We start from the raw sequence: 20,983 nt of genomic DNA on the forward strand, positions 1-20,983 counted from the left end.
ACAAAGAAAATTATTTATTTTAAATACAAATAAGATGAAGTTATGGGTTTCCATTAAAATCACAAGAGAGAAGCAATTGTGAGATAAAGCTTCCACACTTTTATTAATTTATCTGTTTTTCGGTTAGGAATGTAGTGGCCACACTAACCTGAGATATTCATACAGGGATGGAGGGAGGGCACATTTTCAAAACTGGCCCCAAACTAGACATTCAAATGGCACTAATACAATTACTGTCTTACACTCAAATCCCTGTTTGTATGTGACACCCATGGATGTGTCATTGGCAGCAGAGATTGAACCTGGCACCTCTGCTTCTAAAACTATAAGCCTCTACTATTTAAGCTAAAAGACCCAGGTCTGACAGTGCAAAGACTGTAGGAGACCCATAAAGCGCTATGTGGTTCAGCCCCTAGAGAAGGACAGAGTCATACTGTGTAAGTGTGAATTACACATTCCTCCTGGCAATGGAAGTTCATCCTCAGGCCTGGTCTACACTAGGGGGGAGAGGGTTGCGAGCTAAGTCAGTCTAAGTTACGCAACTTCAGCTATGAAAATAGCGTAGCTGAAGTCGACGTACTTAGAGCTACTTACCGCGATGTCTTCACTGCAGTAGGTCAGTTGCTGACGCTCCCCCCTCAACTCCGCCTGCACTTCTCACTCCGGTGGAGTACCGGAGTCGATGGGAGAACGCTCAGCGGTCGATTTATCGCGTCTTCACTAGACGCGGTAAATCGACCCCCGCTGGATCGATTGCTCCAGAGGTAAATGTAGACATGCCCTAAGTGTCAGGGGTCTATCCAGATTAAATCTCCACAGGGGCCATCACTTGTAATGTGACTCTCTTGGGAGTAAAAGCATGAGCCTCTACTGGCTGAGCTAGAAAACCCATGTTTGTTAACTCACATTTTTACTCTGGCCACCTCACTCTCACATCACATTACACAAATAAAACTGAAACAACTTACATTCCTTTCTACTTCTATTAATCTATCTTTAACCTTCAATAGTTCTCTAGTAGTTTCCTGATTTTCCTTTTCCCATTTATTGACAGACTGGGTTTCTTCACCAGTTCTTGGAGGAGAATTCTGTACCATCCTTTCCTCCTCTTGTCTTTGCTTGAGGGCTTCATAGTTTTTTTTCACCTAAAATCAATTAAGATAATTACAAAAATTGAAAATATAACCCCAAACCTCTTTTTTAACTATGTGTGAATGTAATTTGCACAGGACAAGAAACTCAATGAATATTTTTAATATTTATAATTGTCAATTTAACTGTGGGAGTTTACACATATTATATAAATATAAAACATGAAACTGCCAGCAGAACAACTACACCCCTATCTACTATGTGTTGGATATATGTATCTTTTGTGCACTCAACTGTACCTCAAATTAATTATACAAGTGTCAAAATCTAGATGGGTAAATTTCATAGATGACCATTACATTCCAGATGTTTAAAGTTGTATCACTAAATTCTAGATTTCTTGGGAAGTGAGGATCCTTTGTACCCCCAAATCAAGCCCTGAGTTCAACTGCATTTTTCTCTTTTACCCACCATCAAAGCTCTGTGACTTGGCCCATGATGTAACTCTTAGTTACAACCTGTCTTATCACTTATTTTAACTCTTATCTGCAAGACACAGTCCTGCCAACTCTGTGAGTTCAAAAATTATGATCCAGGCCAAGAGAAGTCAGGAGATTGGCTTGAAAATCATGCATTCTGTAAAAATATCAATATTCCTTTTTGGTTTGCTTTTGGGATTTCTTTTATAAAGTCTTAGAGATCACCCTTTGCTCTCCCTTATGTGTGAATTTTTCGATGAAAACACAGACAAAATGCACCTACAGAAACTGAGGGGGTCCTCCCCTCTTCTTTTTCCTGACAGATGGGAGGCAAAGGTTCTCTGAACTCTCCCCAATACATGCTCTTTCCCTTCCAGACAGTTTCTGGGTACTACTGTCAGGTCCCTACTCTGTTTCCCACCACCTCTCCACTGAGTACTCCTGGCCTTCCCCAAACATCATCCTCTGCCTCTCCACTGGGCACTGTATTGTCTTTGGCTCCCTTTTCTGGCATTTTCTCCTACCTTAATGAACACTGCTTCCTGTCCTCTTCCCCACTATTACCTACGTACACTATTTCAGCAGCAGTGTGGAGAAAAATGCAAGCTGAAGATGGGTGGGAAAAGGGATACCCCTCCACAAAGTGACCCTCTTTAATCACCACCTTTCCTGAGGGAATTGGTAGTGTCTTGGAGTTGCCACTGGCTGGTGTCTCTAAACTAGGATTCTGTACATGCACAGCAGTACAGAGCATGCAGCTGAGACACTGGAATGATCAGTAAGCCAGGGAAATGAAGCCTCTAGTTTCAAATACAACAATTGTTTACCCATAATTCTTCAACTGAAAACCACTGTACATGACACTGAACAGCAAATACTGCAAAAACTGTAGCTCTTGAGATAAATTCACAAGAATTAGCAATGCTGAAGACACAATACTCTTGTCTTAAGGTCTAAATTCAGTAAATAATTTGTTTTTAAACACTGTTCCTCACACACACCAAATATTGTAGAAAAATTCAAGACCTCCATCATGAATCACCACTCTAATATTTTTACCAAACAAAGATCTGAATTCTTATGTAACGTGAGTTTTTTGAAAATTTAGTGCTAAGAAAATTACAGACAAGCTTTCCTGTGTCTTGTAATATAGAATGCACTACTTCTGAAGCTTAAGTATTTTGAGAGATAAGTGAATTATTTTGTCAAGTGTACTTAATGTTGTAAGAATATCAATATAAACTGCAAATAAAATTGGAAAATAAGAATTATATTCAAGAATTTTATAACCTGAGGAAAAAAATGGTCATGACATTTTTTCCTTACTGTTTTAAGTTCCTGGCGCAGCTGCTGGTTTAAATTTGTTGACTCTTCTAAACGAGCTTCCAAAGCTGCAATTTTTTCTTCTTTTATTTCTAGAGACTTCTTTAGTGTAGACTCTAATTTTGACTCCAAAAGCTTGTACCTACTACTCAATGAAATTTAAAAAATATATATTTTTATTATTTCAAGAAAGATAAAAAATTCTTTAAGACTTTTTTTAAGTGACATACATATTTTAAATTCTAGGTGAATATAGTGCTCTTGAAAAAATGGTTACTAACCTTCTGTAACTGTTGTTCTTTGAGATGGGTTGCACATGTCCATTCCAATGTAGGTGTTTGTATGCCCCAAGCATAGTCACCGGAAATTTTCCCCCTAGTGGTTAACTGCTGGGTCATCCTGGCACCCTCTGGGGTGTCACACACTTATAGAACCAGAATAAAGGGCTTGCCAACCCTGCACCCCCTCAGTTCCTTTTTTCCAGCTAACTTCATTGAGAGAGGAAGGAGGGTGGTTCTTGGAATGTTCTTGAAGAACAAGAGTTATGGAAGGTTAGTAACTGTTTTTTCTTCAGCAAGAGCCGGGTCAACCCCCAGGCTGGAACAGTGGCTGCCGGGGTGGAGCAGGAGCAGCAGCTCCCAGGGCTAGCAGTCAGCCCCCACCGCAGGAGCAGCGGCAAGGCCGGAGCAAAGGCTGGTGGTCAGCCCCCAATGGGGCTCTTACTATTAGTCTCCCTCCTCGGCTATTTTTAGTAAAAGTCACGGACAGGTCGTGGGCTTACATGAATTTGTGTTTATTGCCAGTTTTGCAGTCCATGACTTTTACTAAAAATACCTGTGACAAAATCTTAACCTTAGTGCTGGCATAGTGTGCTGAGAACGTGTGCACTGATGACCAGGTTGCCACCCTGCAGATGTCCTGAATAGGGATTTGCACTAGGAAAGCGGCTCAGGAGGCCTGTAATCTTGTGGAATGAGCAGTCAGGTTAGCTGGAGACGGAACGCTTGCCTACTTATAACACATGCAAATGCATGATGTGATCCAGGACGAGATTCTCTGAGTGGAGATAGGGAATCCCTTGATCCTCTCTGCTACTGCTATGAACAGCTGGGTAGATCTATGAAACGGCTTAGTCCATTCTATATAGAACATTAGGGCCCTTCTAACATCTAGAAAGTGTAGCCGTTGCTCTTCCCTATTCTAAGGTGGTTTTGGGAAGAAAACTGGAAGGAACATTGCTTGACTGCAATGGAAGTGCGAAAACACTTTTGGGAGAAAAGCAGGAAGTGAACACAACTGTACCTTATCCTTGAAGAAAACTGTGTACAGGGGCTCTGACGTGAGCCACGCATCTCTGTATCCTTTCTGGCTGAAGTGATAGCCACTAAAAAGGCCACCTTCCAGTAGAGGTGAGTTAATGAGAATGTTGCCAGCAGCTCAAGCAGGTGACCCAAGACCCATAAGCTTTGATAAGACGATTTAGGTCTCAGGGAGGAATGGGATCTCTAACCTGATGGTATAACTTCTCTAGGTCTTTAAGGAAATGGATAACTACCACATGAGAGAAGACAGACTGCCTGTCGACTGGGGGATGGAAGGCTGATATCGCTGCAAGGTGGACCTTGACAGAAGAAATAGCCAAGCCTTGCTATTTCAGATGCAACAGGTACTCCGATATAACTTGCAATGAAGAACTCAAGGGTGGAATTACATGCTGGGAAGACCAGATGGAGAACTGCTTCCATTTTGCAAAGTAAGTAGCCCTGGTGGAGGGCTTCCTACTACCTAGCAGGACCTGATGAACCTGCTCCAAGCAGGCCTGCTCTTCAGGATTCAGCCAGGGAGCTTCCAAGGCCATCAGATGAAGACAGCTGAGGTTCGGATGGAGCAACCGACCATGGTTCTGGGAGATCAGGTCTGGATATAAAGGAAATGGGAGCAGGGCCCTCCACTGAGAGGCCTAACAGGACAGTGAACCAATGTTGCCTGGGCCATGCTGGGGCTATGAGAATGACCTAGTCCTGCTTGATCTTCATCAGAACCTTGTGCACTAGTGGGATAGAAGGAAAGGTGTAATACAGGTGAGCTGTCCACAGCAGCAGGAAAGCATCCATGAGAGACTCCGGGCTGTGGCCTCGCAGGGAACAGAACTGGTGGCATTTCCTGTTGATTCAGGTAGCAAACAGATCTATCTGGGGAGTCCCCCACTATTGGAAAATGTCCCTTGTGATGTATGGCCAAAGTGACTACTTGTGGTGAATGGAGAAAGACCTGCTAAGGCGATCTGCCAGTTGGTTCTGCACTCCCAGGAGGGAGAAGCCTTGAGGTGGATTGAATGTGTTATGCAGAATTCCCACAGATGAACTGCTTCCTGGGACAGCAGCAAAGAACGTGCCCCACCCTGCCTCTTGATGTAAAACATGGCTGTCATATTGTCCCAGACAGCCAATACGTCTTTGTTCACAATGTGAGACGGAAGGATAACAAGAGAGAGTTCTTCTGGAGACTAAAGGCCTTGAGTCTTGAGGGGCCCAAGTGGGTTCCCCAACCCAGCACCAACATGTCCGAAACCAGGGACAATGAAGGTTAGGGCCACGAAAAGGATACTCTCACACAAATCACATGATGGTCCAGCCACCAATCCTGGGAAATGAGGACCTGAGGAGGTACGGTGAGAACCAAGTTCGGATGGTGACAGATAGGTGAGAACACTGTGGCCAGCCATGCCTGAAGAGGTCTGAGGCGTAGCCTCACACATTGCATGTGGCCCAGGAGTTTCAGACAGCTCCACACTGTGGTAACTGGTTGGGCCTTGAAGGACCTTATCAGGACTGTGATCGCCTGAAACGAATCTCCTGGGAGGAAGGCTCTGGCCTGAGTGGAACTGAGTACTGCTCCAATGAACTCTATCCTCTGCACTGGGATGAGGGGTAAACTTTTGCATGTTTATTTGCAGGTCTAAGGCCTGGAAGGTTGACTGGATGAGCTGGATTCTGGATTCTACCTGATCCCTGTGCACTCCCTGTTTCCTCAGGAAGGCTGCTACCATCACCATGACTTTGGTGAAGACATGTGGAGCAGCTGACAGGCCGAATGGAAGCACTGCAAACTGATAGTGTGCTTGGTTCATGACAAATCTGAGGAACCTTCTGTGGCCTTGGAAAATCGATATGTGGAAATATGCGTCCTTTAAATTGAGGACAGCACACCAATCCCTAAGATCCAGAGAGGGAATGATGGAGGCCAGAGAGATCATACAGAACTTTAGATTCTTGAGGTAGCTGTTGAGGCAGCGCAGGTTTATAATAGGTCTGAGACCACCCTTGGCTTTCAGAATTAGGAAATAATGGGAGTAGAACCCCTTTCCTCTCATGTTTTGTTGAACCTCTTCCACAGCTCCCATCTGAAGGAGGGATTGGATTTCTTGGATGAAGAGTTGCTCGTGAGAAGGGTACCTGAAGAGGGATAGGGAGGGGAATAGGAAGGGTAAGTAGAAAGAAACTGGAGACTGTATTCTACTTCCACCATGCTCAGCTCATGCTCAGAGGTCTGAGCTGATATGGGTCCAGGCACTAATAAATTGGGACAGGCGGTCCAAAAACAGAGAGGCAACTGCATCCAATATAATAGGGACAGGGATGGAAACCTCAAGCATCCCATCAAAAGGAGAGCTTCAAGCTCCCTGAGTGCCTGGGAGTAGCATGTGTCGGCCCCAAGTTGGAAGCTGGTGGAGGAGACCTATGCTCAAACCTCCTGCTCTTTCTCCTCTGTGGGCCTTAGCAGGCCGGTGGGGCAAAGCATTGGTCTACTCAGAGAAGAGTGAGGATCCTTCAAAGGGGAGATCCTGGAGGGCTTGCTGGACCTCTTCAGGAAGACCGGAAAACTGTAACCAAGAGCTCCTGTGCATGGTTACCATTGAGACCATAGATCTGGCTGCAGAATCAGTTGCGTTCAGGGCTGCCTGCAAGGAGGCCCTCGCTATGGTTTTCCCCTTGTCAACCAGCAAGGGGAACACCTGGCTAGCTTCCTAAGGGAGCAGATCTTTAAACTTGTGTATGACATCCCACATATTAAAGTCATAGTGACCCAGCAGTGCCCGCTCGTTTGCTATTTTAAGTTGCTTCCCTCCAGTAAAATAGATCTTTCTGACAAATAAGTCCAAATTTTGGAGTCTTTTGCCTTAGACAGTGTCCCCAATTGCCCTGGGTGATCTCTTTAATTGGTGGATGATACTACTGGTGACCCCAGGGGGATACAAGTGTAAGAACTTGTAACCCTGGACTGGCAAATAATACTTCTGCTCCGTATGTTTGACAAAGGGGGAAGGAAAGCAGTGGGTCTGCCACAGAACCGTAACAAGGTCCATGATAGCCTCATTGAGTGGCAGGGCCACCCTTGAGGGGCCCTCCGCTGTCAAGATGTCCAGCAGGCTATGAGAGGACTCTGTGACCACCTCTGCCTGGATGTCCAAATTCAAGACCACCCACTTTAACAAATCCTGGAGAGAACCTTGTGGTCAGCTTGGGAAGAAGACATGCCAGCTGCCAATACTGTCTCATTCGGGGACGAGGAGGTGGAAGCATTGGTTGAGGGCCCTCCACCCCTCCTTCCATATTGGCCACGACCCACGGGCCCTCTTCTAGAAGCTCGGTACTGGAGTCCGGATTGGGAGTCTCCCGTCGAGGCACTGCTGGTGCTCTACTCTTGGAAGCCGCCAAATAGGAGCACCTTCAGAAAGGACCTGTATGGGGTCCAAAATGGCCATTGCATTGGCACTGGCCCCGAAGGATGAGAGGGCCAAGCACTCAATGGTACCACTGTGTTTGGTATGGTGGGGTAGAAGTGCCTCGGGGGTGGCTGCGAGAGTGAGAGGAGTGTGACCCCACTTCTGACTATGAAGACAAAAAGTTTGGGCAAGGTGACCAGGGAGGTGTTGACCCCATTGTTGCCGGAGATCAGTGCTGTGATGATGAAGTCTGTGCTGAGGCTAGCATGGAGGGTTTTCCCTTAGATGGTACCATGGGTCCTGATACTGGGCAGAGGCTGGGAGAAGATGGTTCCCTGTCTAACTGTACCGGTGGTGCCAATTCCTGCACTGCCGGAGATATAGGCACTGGCAACAAAAGCAGGTCCCTGGCTGCTATGAATGCCTCCAGAGTTGACAGCATCGTAAACATACTGATACCACACTGCCTGCCTGAAGATGAAACCTCTGGAGCCAGAGTCCCTGGGACCTGCATAGGCATCAGAGTCACTGGTACCTGCTGTTGCGGTGCCGAGGTAGAAGAGTGGCCTGACACAATTCTCACTCTATCCCAATCCCCATGCCTGTCCGACTTCAGAGCCGGGGATTGAACCTTCTCAGCCGGCTGTCTCTTGTGCTTCTTTTTAGGAAACGAGGATGGGGAATGGTGCCAAGACTCTTGTACGGTGGTAGGAGCACTCCGCACGAATGCTGAGTTACTTGGTGCCGAGTCTGAGCAACTTGGTTCCGAAGTGGGTCTCAGAGCTGCCTCCATAAGAAGGGACCTTCAATCTTGCCTCTTGATCCTTTTTTCGTGCAAAGTTTGAAGTTCTTTCAGATCTGGCAGTGGTCCTTTCAGTCAATCTCTGCCAAGAACTTGAGACACCTCGACTATGGGTTTCTCAAGGGCTTTGACTTGCCACAGGAGGCACAGGGCATGAAGCCTCATGACTGAGGCATGCGCCGGCACCAGGGAATGGATGAACTTTGCCAATTGAAGGAGAAAAGGTCTGCCCTTATAGACTAAAACTGACTAACTATATATAACTAATTTAACTATATACACCACACAAAAAAACAGTGAAAACCACTGGGAAAGTTTGCCGAAACAAAGAGAGCAGTTTCAGAGATCGTCATGGGCGGTAAGAAGGAACTATGGGGACGCAGGGTCAGCAGGGCCCTTTATACTGGCACTATGAGCGCACGGCACTGGAGGGCGCCAGAGCTGACCCGACAGATACCACTAGAGGAAAAATTTTGGGTGACCGTGCTCGAGGCATGCACACGCCTACATTAGAATAAACATGTGCAAGCCCTTGAAGAAGGTGTTGGACTGATTGCTAATAGTGGCAATGTAAGTTCCCTGACTCCCTGCCAACATGCTTCACTAGTGTCTTGTAGGGAACACATGTAGGAGTGAATGTAGTTCAGTATCCATGCCCATTCAATTCTAGGAATCTCTGATGAAATTGCAGAGAAAAGTACAGTACTATTTGGCATGGATTGGATTTACCCAACACCTGTTAGTCCGCTGATTTAAAAAAAAAACATATTGGGCTTATTAAATGGAACACACTGTCTGTGATTCTTGAAGCCACAACAGCTACACCCTGACAGGAATTGAAGCAGAGGACCAAGAGTAAAAGGATTAAGAAGAGGATGCAGTGGCCTTAAAGAGTCACCATCAGATGAGAGGGAAATGACCCCAGAATTTACCTATTTGAGAACCCATGTAAACATCAAATTGCAAATGAAAAAATCTTGCATCTGTAACTGAGAACTAGACTGGTCTATACAGAGAAGTGAAAAGGAAAAAGATGAGCGGAGACCTCACATGGATTAGGAGGCTGCAAATGCGAAGACATCTTCTAACCTGATTTGAGACTTCGATGCCAGATTGGGGTGGAAGAACCATGAACCCACTTTGTCTAAAGATAAAAAGCCAACCCTAAGTGCTTGAAGGTGCAAAGCAACAAACTGAAAAATCTTTAATGTCATCATTATCAAGCTATGTGAGATTAGGGCCAGACAGAGGAAAGATTTTAAGATATTGCTAACAATGCTCAGTACAAAAAATGCCAATCCCACCCTCCATCCCAAGAAAGCAGACAGGCTAGATGTGGAATATTTTCTATCTCCATGACCAAAAAATGAGGAGCCAGACCAGGAATACTCTGGAGTAGAAAACAGCCCTGTGGATAAAGACTATTACGATAGTTGTGAAATCCCCATCATTAGAGGTTTTTAAGAACAGTGCAAAAGGCCAGACTTGATTACTTCTTGAGGTCCCTTCCAGCCCTACATTTCTATGATTCTATATGAGTCTGCTCAAGTGGTTGTTTACTTTAAGCAGTGAAGGCTGAACTACAGGAATACAAATCGTGACAACTGTTACCTTCTGGCCTATCAGAAATCAATCCAGATATCTTTTAGGTGAAAGTAAGGGGTGAGAATAATGGATCCAAAGGCATGACAATTTTAGACGTTATTATCCCAAATGAACTAATCCATTTCTTGAGTAAAACAAACATTCATCATCCGCAGTCCTCCAACTTAGTCTGGAGCCATTGTGTCTGCAATGGCATCTTGAAAAGAACATTTATTTTGAACAGCAACTCCTATAACTGTCCAAATAATCTTGGAAGCAAGGGAAACAATGAAGAGGTGAGGAGAGGAGTCAGCAATATACTCAGGGTCATCAATGGATTGTGGACCCAGGAATTGACAAAACATGGAAAAAAGCTATTAGTTACTCCCTAAGGACACAAGTAATTTCTCATTTTCCTCCTGGACTCATGTCTATAGCTCCAATAAAATCTCTTAAAATGGGAGGGAAATCATCTAAACTAGATGATCCAGGGAGAAGGGAGAAATCCTTATGTAGTGATACCCTTGGCCAGGTCACCTGCTGGGACTGAACCTATAATATCTGGATCTAAAAGCATGAGCATTTAATGCTTGAGCTAGGCACAGAAGCAGACTCATTGCCCATACATACCTTAAAAGGGAACAAAGAGCTAAAATGTGTTAGTATGGACACCACACTCCCATTTAGTTGGGGAAGCTCATTCTAAGTTTCAGAAGTCCACACAGGGCATTATTTGTAACAATGTCAGTGGAAGAGTTATCTGTGGGGATTGAAACCAGGACTTACACATCTAAGGGCATGAGCCTCTACCGGTGGAGCTAAAGGACCAGGTTGATTAGTTTGAAGGTGGCAGTAAACCTCTTTATGTGGTATAGCCAAAGGAGGGGAACAAAGAACCACATTATTTTAGCATGGCTTACTGCTGAGTTAGATGATGTAATGTCTCTCAAAACTATGAATGCTGAGCAACAAATGAGTGCTGGACCTAGAAATTGTTTCTGAGTTGCAACTCATCACCAACTGGGGAAAGAGGAGCAAAGGCCAGATACCATTAGAAAACAAAAGTTAATAGCAGACTCTCCCTAAGTGGTACTGGCAACTGAACACTAGCAGTAATAAGAGGGTCTGAAGATAAAGTATCTGGCTACCTAGAGAGGGCCCAGAATCTGTCTCCATCTTTATGCCCATCAATGATAACAGACCACAACACCAGCTGTTTTTCATGAACGAATGGCATTGTGAAAGGAGAGCTGGCTAGAAGCCCAGGCTTGCCTGCTTTTCCTGCCACATATTTCCTCCTGTGGGAGAGGATGCAACACAGCACAGAGTCCAGGAAACAGATGTCAGCTCTTTTATGTCAGCAGGTGTTGTAGAAGGAGCACAGTTCAGGGTTTGGAAGAGGTTCAAAATCTTCACTATGTCCCAGCTTGTACAAAGGCAGGAGGATGTGAGAAGAATTTCTTTTTGGTAGGTAAAGTCACAACAGCTCAGAGCAAGGAATCTGTTGTCAAGTCAGAGGTTACTGTGTGTGTGTGACAAGTATAGAAAACTAACATTTACAAGAATACTGTTGTCTGAAATATTCAAAAAAAACACTGGGGCTACGATCCTGGACATTGTGTCTCTTTTGCTCCTACTGCTGATTAGAAGCATCGGAATATTGTAAATTATATATGAACAGTAGATGTTGGTATAATTTTTAAATTGCTAGCAACAAAGTGGCAATTTACTTTTAAAGACATATTTGGAATCTGAAGTTACTCACCGTGTGCAGTAACTTTTGTTCTTCGAGATGTGTGTCCCTATGGGCCCTCCACTAGGTGTGCTTGCGTCCCTGTGTTGCTGATTGGAGAATTTTGGTAGCAGTGTCTCTTCAGCCTGCACATGTGCCATCACCCGCGTGCTCTGCCATTAAGCTAACCAGCATTGCTTGGGCAAACCCCCCTCAGTTCCTTCTCTACTGCAGAGTTTATGATGAGAACTCTGAAATGGAGAGGAGGAAGATGGGTCGTGGAGCACCCATAAAGACACACATCTCAATGAACCATCGTTAATGCAAAAGGTGAGTAACTTCTTTTTTGAGTAGTGTCTTTATGGGTGCTCCACTATAGGTGACTCCTAGGCAGTATCCCCCACGGGAGGCTGGGGCTTCGGAGTAGAGTCTGTTATGGGTGATAATACTGCACAGCCAAATCTAGCATCTCCAGCGGCATCCCCCAGGATGGCATAGTGTTCTGCAAAGGTATATGCAGATACCCAAGTAGCTGCTCTGCAAGTTTCTGATATGGGGACACCCTTGAAGAAGGCGACTTTTGAGGAAATCGATTTTGTAGAATGTATGATGGAGGTGCTAAACTGCAAATCTGGTAACAGAGTTTGATACAATTCGAGACCTATTTAGAAAGTCTCTCAGCTGAAATTGCTGTCCTTTTAGATCTATCTGCAATGGAGAGGAAGAGCCTAGGAGATTTCCTAAAAGCCTTTGTCCTGTCCAAATAGAAAGCCAAGGCTCCCCTTACATCAAGCGTATGTAGAACAGCTTCCCTATTATCCAGGTGTGGTTTGGGGTAAAAGGTCGGTACGTAAATTAATTGATTTATGTGAAATGTGGAAGTCACTTTGGGTGTCAACTTTGGGTGTGGTCTGAGTGTGACTTTGTCAGGAAAGTACACATAAAAGGGGGAATGCACCATCAAGGATATCTCCCCATCCTCCTTGCTGAGGTAATAGCAATCAGAAATGCCATCTTCAGTGAAAGGTGAATTAGTGAACAAGTGGCCATAGGTTTCAAAGGGCTGTCTGCTCAGTCCTTTTAATACTAAATTCAGGTCCCATTGTGGGGTAGGATGTCTGGGTTGGGGAAAGAGGTTCGCTATGCTTTTAAGGAGCCTCTTCATAGTTGGGTGCGAGAAAACTGAGTACCCTTCTATTTGTTGGTGAAAAGTTGCTATTGCCGCTAAGTGTACCTTTAGTGAACTAATAGAGTCTCCTGATTTCTCAAGAGACAGTAAATAGTCTAAGACTATTGGTAGAGTGGCAATATTTGGGGTAATTCTTCTGGAATGGCATCACATCTGAAACCTGGTCCACTTTTGTAGGTAAATATGACAGGTAGTCATTTTCCTACTGTGAAGTAACACCTCCTGTACTTCCTCAGAGCAGGATGTTTCAATGTGGTGGAACCATGAAGGTGCCAGGCTTTGAGCCATAATATCCACAGGTTAGGATGGAGAGAGTGTCCATCAGTCTGTGAGAGGCGGTAAGGAGTTGGTTGAAGAATCATCTGTGGACACAGTGCCAACTGTGACAGGCGAGGATACCACATCTTTCTCGGCCAGGTGGGAGTGATCAGTATGATGTTTGCTCTCTTTTTATTTTCAACAGGACTTTCAGCAACAGAGGGAATGAGGGAAAGGCATAAAGAAGACCCTTGTCCCATGAGAAGAGGAGAGCGTCCCCTATGAAGTGCTGGCCGATGCCTGCTCTGGACTAGTGCTGTGGATATTTCTTGTTCTAGTAAGTGGCGAACAAGTCTGTTATTGGTATTCCCCCATCATCGGAATACGTTGTGGAGTGTCACCTGGTCTATTTTCCATTCATGGTCATGTGGGAATTGACAGCTAAAACTATCCACTGTCATGTTGTGCACTCCTGGTAGGTATGCCCCTGCACCACTTTCACAGCTTTATTGCTTCCAAACAAAGGGAGGGCGATCTGGTGCCTCCTTGACAATTTATGTAGTACATGGATGCTATATTATCTGTCATGTAGTACATGGATGCTATATTATCTGTCTTTGTGTGTGTGTGCCTCTGATCAGCAGAAGGTAGTGAGAACATGTGTTCCTGACCACTCTGAGTTCAGGGAGGTTGATGTGAAGTCACACCTTGGAGGGTGACCATTTGCCCTGTACAGTAAGGTCGTTGAGATTTGCACCCCATCTTATGAATGACGTGTCAGTGGTAAGAAGAAGTGATGAGGGAGTCTGTGCAAATGGGATTCCCGTGCAGACGTTTTCTGGGTCCTTCCACCCATTCAAGGATTGTTTGATCTTGGTGGGCAGAAACAGTGGTTTGTCTAGGCTGTCTTTGTTTGGTCTGTAAACCTAGCTAAACCATGACTGAAGGCATCTCATGCGAAGTCTGGCGTGAGCTATCACAAATGTGCCTGTGGCCATGTGCCCCAGAAGATGAAGGCAGTGTCTGGTCGATATTTAAGGGCTGGTTTGCACTGTCTATAAGCATGGAGAGACTAAGGTATCTGTGTGTGTGAGGAGCGCGCTCACGCGGGCAGAGTCGAGATTGGCTCCTATGAATTCTAGTCTCTGTACCAGTGTTAATGTCGACTTTTGTATGTTGATTTGTAGACCCAGACTTCTGAATAAATCCAAAATCGTATCGGTAACTCATTTGCGTTCATCAAAGGATGGTGCCCTGAGAAGACAACCATCCAGGTAAAGGTAGATCACGATGGCCTGGGAACATAAGTGGGCTGCCGCTACAGAGAGGATCTTAGAGTATACTCTGGGGGCCAATGAGAGGCCAAAAGGGAGTACTTCGTACTGGTAATGCTCTTGGCCTAGTGTGAATCTGAGGTATTGTCTGTGACACGGTATGTCTGAAATATGGAAAAGACAGTTACCTGTTTCATAACTGGTGTTCTTCAAGATGCGTTGCTCATGTCCATTCCATTGTAGGTTTGTGTGCTCGCCACATGCACCGGTGCTGGAAGTTTTCCCCTCAGCGGTATCCATAGGGGACTGGCTCTGGAGCCCTCTGGAGTGGCATTTATATGGCATGGTATAAGGGGCGTTGTTGGCTCCCCCACCCTCAGTTCCTTCTTGCTGGAAACTCTGACAGTGGGGAAGGAGGGTGGGTCATGGAATGGACATGAGCAACACATCTAGAAGAACACCAGTTACAAAACAGGTAACTGTCTTTTCTTCTTCGATTGCTTGTTCATGTCCATTCCATTGTAGGTGACTCCCAAGCAGTGTCACCAGACTTGTGTCTGACGAAGTGGGCATTCACCCATGAAAGCTTATGCTCCAATACTTCTGTTAGTCTTAAAGATGCCACAGGACCCTCTGTTGCTTTTTACAGATTCAGACTAACACGGCTACCCCTCTGTTACCAGACATGGGTAGGACTTCATGGACGTGTCGACTGCAACACAGCTCTGCAGAATCCAGCATCATCCCTGGCTTGCTGGGTGATGGCATAATGCATCATGAACATGTGTACTGATGACCACGTGGCAGCTCTGCAGATGTCCTGGATGGGGACATGCGCTAGAAAGACCACCGAGGACGCTTGTGCCCTGGTCAAGTGGGCCTTTAGTACAGGTGGTGGCTTGGACCACGCCAACTCATAACAGGTCTGGATACACAAGGTGATCTGGTTAGAGATCCTCTGCGAGGACACCGATAGGCCTTTCATCCTGTCCACGGTCATGATAAAAAGATGGGTCGACTTGCGGAAGGCCTTGGTGCGCGCCAGGTAGAAGGCTAGGGCGCGCCAGATGTCTAAGGTGTGCAGCAGCCTGTCCTCCACAGTTAAGTCCGACTTTGGACAGAGAATCGGGAGAAAGATATCCTGGTTAACATGAAGTGAGACACCACCTGGGGCAGGAATGCGGGGTCGGCTCGCAGCTGGACCTTAACCTTGTAGAGAACGGTGTAATGGGGCTCTGAAGTGACAGCTTTAATCTCGGAAACTCACTTTCCTGAGGTAATGGCTACAAGGAAAGCTACCTTCCATGACAGGTGTGAAAGGGAGCAGGAGGCAAGTGGCTCAAAGAGAGGCCCTGTGAGCCTCGAGAGGACACGGTTGAGGTCCCATTGTGGAATCACACCCAGACCAGTGGGAAGAGCCACTCTAGTCCTTTCAGGAACCAAATGGACATGTCATGTGAGAACACCGATTTGCCCTGAACCTTCTGGTGGAAAGCTAATATGGCTGCCACATGCACCTTGATGGAGGAAAGCGCGAGGCCTTGTTGCTTAAGGTAGAACAGGTAATTGAGGATGTACTGCACAGACGACCGTGTCGGGGAGATGCCATGCTCCTCCACCAAGCAGGAGAATTGCTTCCACTTCGCAAAGTAAGTTGCTCTGCTTTCCAAGAGGACCTGCTGTACCTGGCTGGAGCAGGCCCTTTCCTCTGGGTTCAGCCACCAAGCCGTGAGGTAGAGGGAGGGAAGGTTCGGATGCAGGAGCTGTCCGTGGTCTTGCAAGAGGAGATCCGGACGGCTGGGCAGTGGCAATGGGGGTGCCACGGCTAGGTTCATGAGTGTGCCGAACCAGTGCTTGCGAGGCCACACAAGGGCAATCATGATTACCCTTGCCTTGTCTCTTTTGACTTTTGCTAGGACCCTGCTGACCAGCAGAATTGGCAGGAATGAGTACATCAGATCCCCCTCCCATGACAGAAGGAAAGCATCGGAAAGAGAGTCCCTGGCTAGATCCTGGAGAGAGCAGAAGTGCTGGCACTTCCTGTTCTGCCTGGTGGCAAACAGGTCCATTCAGGGAGCCCCCCACCTTTGGAAGAGCACCTGGACAACCTGCAGGTGAAGGGACCACACGTGGAAAGAGAAAAAGGACCTGCTGAGGTGATCCGCCAGTGCTTTCCAGATGCTGCAGAGGTGCGATGCCTCCAGGTGGACGTCGTGCTGAATGCAAAAGTCCCACAAACGAAGTGCTTCCTTACAGACGGCCAACAAGCGAGCTTCCCCTTGCCTGTTGATGTAAAACATTGAGGCTGTGTTGTCTGTGAGTATATGTGCACTTTGACTGGAAAGGTTAGGCAGGAAGACTCCGCAGCTCCTCTGGGGACCATGTCCCTTGGGTCTGCAATGTGCCGAGATGTGCTCCCCAGCCGAGGTCGGAGGCATCCCATATCAGAGATACCAAGGGTTGGGACTCTGAAACGGAACTCATTCCAGGACCAACTTTGGATCAGTCCACCACTGCAGAGACAAGTACCTTTGGTGGAATCATGACAATCTTGTCCAGATGGTCTCTGGGCGGGGTGTAGATTGTGCAGACCCAGGCCATGGTGAGGGGATACGTAGAGATGCTGGCAATGAGACCTGCCATTGTCTCTAATCTGTCTTGCAGCAGAAATGCTCTGGCACGGGTGGAGTCGAGGACTGTTCCAATTAATTTTATGCACCGGGACTAACATTGATTTTTCCTCGTCTATTAACAGGCCCAGAGCACAGCACAGCACATGAGCTGCAGCACTGAGATATTGTGTTGGACCTGAGACCTAGATGAGACCCTTGATGAGCCAGTCGTCGAGGTACGGGTAAACCTGGATACCTCGCCGCCTGAGGAAGGCCACCACCACCGCCATGCATTTGGTAAACACCCTCGGAGCTGTAGCCAGGCCGAATGGGAGCACTGTGAACTGGTAGTGAGCGGGACTCACTGTGAAGCGCAGGAATCATCCGTGTCCCTGGAATATTGACACATGGAAGTATGCATCTTTCAAATCAAGGGCGGCGTACCAGTTTCCCGGATCAAGGGGGGGGATGATGGAAGCCAGGGAGACCATGCAGAACTTCAACTTCTTGAGATAACTCCCTGAGGAACCTGATGTAAGATTGAGAAGGACAATTTAAGAAAACAAGCATTCGTCAAACAATTGATTACACCACGATGGTGCAAAACTCATTGGTCCCAATGAAGGAAAATCACTATATAAACAGGATGCCTAGCCATGAAACTTTGGGTTCGTCCTGCCAAGACTTCCCTGGAGTATCGTGTCGCAACCCGATGAAACCCGGCTCCTCCCTATCGGTGATCAACCTAGCTTGCCACTAGGTTGATCCAGACTCTGGACTGGTAACTATAACATCGACTGGTGGGATAGTGTGTGTGTCTGTGTGTGCTGTAATTGAATGCATATGGTAATTGTTGTATCTTCAATAAATGTGGCGTATTGCCTTTTCCCTTGAAAAAGATCCCGTGTGCTTCTTATAAGCATAACAGCTGGACACTCGAGGACGAATAAATCTTTCTTCCAAACAAATCGAGCCTCTTCGAGTCTTTATTTTTCGGGGTGGAGCCTGGCTGGCCTTGCCTTTCCTGCTCATTAACCACGGAGACCACTAGGGAGCTTGGGGCAGGGTGTGTGTAAAGATCCTCAGGAGCTTTAGCAGGCACATAGTACTTGTGTTCTGCCTTTTTTGAAATAGGGGGGAGTGATGAGGGGGTCTGCCACAGAGACTTGTTGATCTTTGCCACCCCCTCATGCAAGGGCAACGCCACCCTGGCTGGGACATCCAACAGGGACATCAAATAGGGAGTCCGAGGGTTCCTCGAGCTCCTCAGCATGAAGCCCCAAGTTCGAGGCAACCCTTCTTAGCAGTTCCTGATGGGTCTTAGTATCACCCTGAGGGACTGGATGAGAGGCCCTGTAATCACCTCATCAGGCGGCGACAAGGAGGAAGCTGGTACCAGAGGATCTGCTGCCTCCAAAATCTGCTCGGTTCCTCCATGGGAGCTGGGTAGAGCTGAGGGGTCTTTTCCACAGAGCCCTCTGCGTCAGGGGGCGGTTGGGAGGCCGTGGCTGATGGTTTATCTGAGGCGCTGAAGGCTGACCTGAGCCCTTGCGAGGACTGCAGGAACCCCCAAGGATTCCAAGGGGGAGGCCACTGTCTCTCGGGCCACGATGCAACAGGCGGTGCCACCTGTAGAGTGGGTACCCTTGTGCGGGGCCCTGGCCTGCTGGTATTGACCCCTGTTTGGTACCGGAGTCTGAAGAGGAGGGATCACGTCTGAGAGACCAGGACGGTGCTGACCGTTTGTCCTGGTTGCGACAGTGCCGATCCCAGCTCTGCAACGGGGATCTGTCAGAGGGTGATGAGTCCCTGCACCGAGCTCCTGGAGACCGATGGCATTTGGCAGATTTGCGATGGTGGCCTGGCAATTGATGCTTCATGCTTCTTTAGTGGTGCCAGTCCACTGAGTGGGCGGCACCAGTAATAGTAAGACATCCTGCACCGCCTCGGGCGTCGATGACATATCCAGGTGCCAGAGGTCTGCATCACTGTCTGGGGTGGCAGGCGCGTCTCGGGATGGGCTAACCCGCTTGACTTGAGCCAGGGCCTAACTCCCGTACAGAGGTGAGAAGCTGCCCTGCACGGGTCCTTGCTCCCCTCAGGCCCTCTCCTTTCCTTTACAGGATGTCAGAGATCGTCCCCTCCCGGCCTTTCTTTGCCTCCTAACGGGTGCGGGGGGGGGGTGAGGGGGAAGGGAGAGAGAGGAAATCGGCATCAGTCCGAAGATGGCACCGGTGGAGTGCGCTGTACTGATGCCTCAGTACAAGGAGCAGAGCCACAGGATGGCTCCAGTGCCAGTGCCGATTCCAGAAGGAGCACCCAGAGACATATATGTCTCGCTCCTTCTTTGTCCAAGGTTTGAACCCCTTGCAGATCCAACACTTGTCACTGATATCGGTCTCGCCCAGGCACCTCAGACAGCTACTATGAGGATCACTGATGGGCATTGTTTTTTTGCAGCCATTACAGGGTTTGAAGCCTGGGGATTGGGGCATGCCCAGTCCCTAGGCTGAGTCCCGCCCGGGACTAACCAACTACACTAAGGGAAACTACTAACAACTTTTAACTATTTACAGAAAAAAGTTTGTCTCAACGGATTAAGAACAAAAAGGCTTGCCAAAGGAAGAGATGTTCCAGCACTGTCATTGGTGGTAAGAAGGAACTGAGAGTGGGGGGAGCCGGCGATGCCCCTCATACCGCGCCATACAGGCACCACTCCAGAGGCCGCCAGAGCTGGTCCCCTACAGATACCGCTGAGGGAAAAACTTCCGGCACCGGTGCATGTGGCGAGCACACACACCTACAATGGAATGGACATGAGCAAGCACTCGAAGAAGAAGTAAGCATGTTGAGGGCCGAAAACCAGTATCCCTGTTCCAACATTAGAATAATCATTAATAAAGTGACCATCTTGAACTTCTGAGCCTTGACAAATTTGTTGAGTGCTGTGAGCCTAATATGGATCTCCAATCTCCCTTTTTATTAGGTATCAGGAAGTGACAAGAGTAAAAGCCTTTCCCTCTTAGATGTTGAGGTACTGGTTCGATGGCTCCTACACTGAGGAGGTGTTCTATCTCTTGTTGTAACAGGCTCTCATGAGAAGGGTCCCTGAAGAGAGATGGGGAAGGGTGTTGGGGGGGGGCGGGGTAGGGAGTTGAAATGAATGGAGTACCCATCTCAAATAATCTCCAGCACCCATTTGTCGAAAGTTATCTGTTCCCAGGCATTGCGGAAAAGGGCAAGATGGCATCCATGGGGGTGAGAAAGGTTGTCCAGTGTTATATGGTATTGGAGGGAATGATCTGATGGCACCTTAACTAACCCATCAAAACTGTTGTTTTGAGGTGTATGGCTGGGAAGAAGTAGATTGAGGGCCCAAAGCTTTCCATTTGGAGAACCTAGACTTTTTTCTTTGGGGCTCATAAGTGTTGGGTTGAATATTGTGATGAGCGGGGTCTGAATGAGGGCTGAGGACTATATTTTCTCTTCTGCTCAGGTATGTAAATTCCAAGCGACTAAAGGAGTAGTCCCTGGAGTCTTTCAGTGTGTGGAGGGAAGCGTCCATCTTGTCTGCAAACAATTTTGTACCTTCAAAGGGAAAGTCTTCCACGGTGGTTTGTCCTTTTTAGGGAAGCTCGATAAGTGCAGCCAAGAGGCTCGTCTCTTCATGATGGAAGAGGAGAAGAAACGGTTACTCACCTTCTTGTAACGGTTGTTCTTCGAGATGTGTTGTTCATGTCCATTCCAAGCAGGTGTGTGCGTGCTGCATGCACGCCAGCTGGAAGATTTTACTATAGCAGCGTCCATAGTGTCAGCTCCGGCGCCCCCTGGAGTTGCGCCCTCATGGCGCTATATATAGGGGCCAGCCGACCCCCAACCTCCTCAGTTCCTTCTTGCCGATACTCCGACAGA

At 47.2% G+C, this 20,983-nt stretch overlaps 1 protein-coding gene across 16 annotated transcripts in view; it reads right to left on the reverse strand.

Annotated features, from left to right (window-relative positions):
* CCDC88A (coiled-coil domain containing 88A) overlaps positions 1-20,983 on the reverse strand; it is a 410,515-nt gene that overhangs the window by 126,605 nt on the left and 262,927 nt on the right. For all 16 annotated transcript variants that reach the window (XM_065590781.1, XM_065590785.1, XM_065590783.1 and 13 more), the window contains 2 exons: positions 2,898-3,039; positions 969-1,145 (listed from right to left, as the gene is read on the reverse strand). In XM_065590781.1, coding sequence (XP_065446853.1) covers positions 969-1,145; positions 2,898-3,039 — 319 coding nt within the window. The remainder of the gene's footprint in view (positions 1-968; positions 1,146-2,897; positions 3,040-20,983) is intronic.

This window comes from Chrysemys picta, chromosome 3, assembly GCF_011386835.1.
Source record: "Chrysemys picta bellii isolate R12L10 chromosome 3, ASM1138683v2, whole genome shotgun sequence".
NCBI classification, from domain to species: Eukaryota; Metazoa; Chordata; order Testudines; family Emydidae; genus Chrysemys; species Chrysemys picta.